General features: G+C 54.3%; 1 protein-coding gene across 1 annotated transcript in view; it reads left to right on the top strand.

Moving 5' to 3' along the window:
* The window catches only part of LOC310854025 (plakophilin-3-like), a 75256-nt gene extending 74487 nt beyond the window's left edge, over positions 1 to 769 (top strand). The window contains exon 14 of the mRNA XM_083758501.1: positions 186 to 769. Within this exon, the coding sequence (XP_083614627.1) occupies positions 186 to 227 (42 nt within the window). The 3' untranslated portion in view covers positions 228 to 769. The remainder of the gene's footprint in view (positions 1 to 185) is intronic.
* The last annotated feature ends 643 nt before the right edge of the window (positions 770 to 1412 follow it).

The following is a 1412-nucleotide window of genomic DNA, read 5'->3' as shown; positions in this document are numbered from 1 at the left end:
CTCCATCCAGGGCCCTGACAGCACATAGATACACATGGATACATTAATAGATACACATGGATACATTAATAGATACACATGGATACATTAATAGATACACATGGATACATTAATAGTGTGTAGATTATCAGAGTGATTCAGAGTCATGCAGCATTGCTTGTTTCTATCTCTTTGTCACCGCGCAGAAAGGATTCGCCAGGCGAGACTTCACCGACACCACCATCTAGAGGACTACGCTACCCACAATGCAACGGGACGTTTAAAGGACCTTACTGTGTGGATGCAAGCTGCTGATTGGCTGCATCATAGAGGGGAGAGAGAGAGAGAGAGAACAGAGACGTGTGATTGGATGGAACTGCTGTTACTCACTGCCTACCCTGAGGCTGTCTGGTGAGACTCACTGGGCATGGTGGCATCCAAAAAGAAAAAATATAGCGCTTTTATCCACGGCGCTTTACATAGATTGTGCATTACATTCACCCATTCACACACACATTCATACACCGATGGCAGAGGAAACCATGCAAGGCAGCAACCTGCACGTTGGGATGCAATTAGGGGGTTCAGTGTCTTGCTCAAGGACACTTTGACACTAACTCTGCGGGAGCCCTGGATCTAACTGCGGGAACCTTGCGCTTCCCATCCGGCCACTCTACCCCTGAAACACTGCCACCCCTGGCACCATGGTGGCGTCATGAACCACTGCCACCCCTGGCACCATGGTGGCGTCATGAACCACTGCCACCCCTGGCACCATGGTGGCATCATGAACCACCCCTGGCACCATGGTGGCGTCATGAACCACTGCCACCCCTGGCACCATGGTGGCATCATGAACCACTGCCACCCCTGGCACCATGGTGGCGTCATGAACCACTGCCACCCCTGGCACCATGGTGGCGTCATGAACCCCTGCCACCCCTGGCACCATGGTGGCATCATGAACCACTGCCACCATGGTGGCGTCATGAACCACTGCCACCCCTGGCACCATGGTGGCATCATGAACCACTGCCACCCCTGGCACCATGGTGGCATCATGAACCACTGCCACCCCTGGCACCATGGTGGTGTCATGAACCACTGCCACCCCTGGCACCATGGTGGCATCATGAACCACTGCCACCCCTGGCACCATGGTGGTGTCATGAACCACTGCCACCCCTGGCACCATGGTGGCGTCATGAACCACTGGCACCATGGTGGCGTCATGAACCACTGGCACCCCTGGCACCATGGTGGCGTCATGAACCCCTGGCACCGTGGTGGCGTCATGAACCACTGGCACCCCCTGGCACCATGGTGGCATCATGCATGCCATCACTGTGTTATGATGGTGACACGGTGGTGGAATGTCACATCGATCAGAGTGATGTCTGTTTGAACAGTAGCCTAACACACACACACACACA

The sequence above is a fragment of the Protomyctophum parallelum genome (genome assembly GCF_964188405.1).
Source record: "Protomyctophum parallelum genome assembly, chromosome: 2".
NCBI lineage: Eukaryota > Metazoa > Chordata > Actinopteri > Myctophiformes > Myctophidae > Protomyctophum > Protomyctophum parallelum.
The sequence above is the reverse complement of the archived record's forward strand: the minus strand, read 5'-3'. Positions and strand labels throughout refer to the sequence as shown.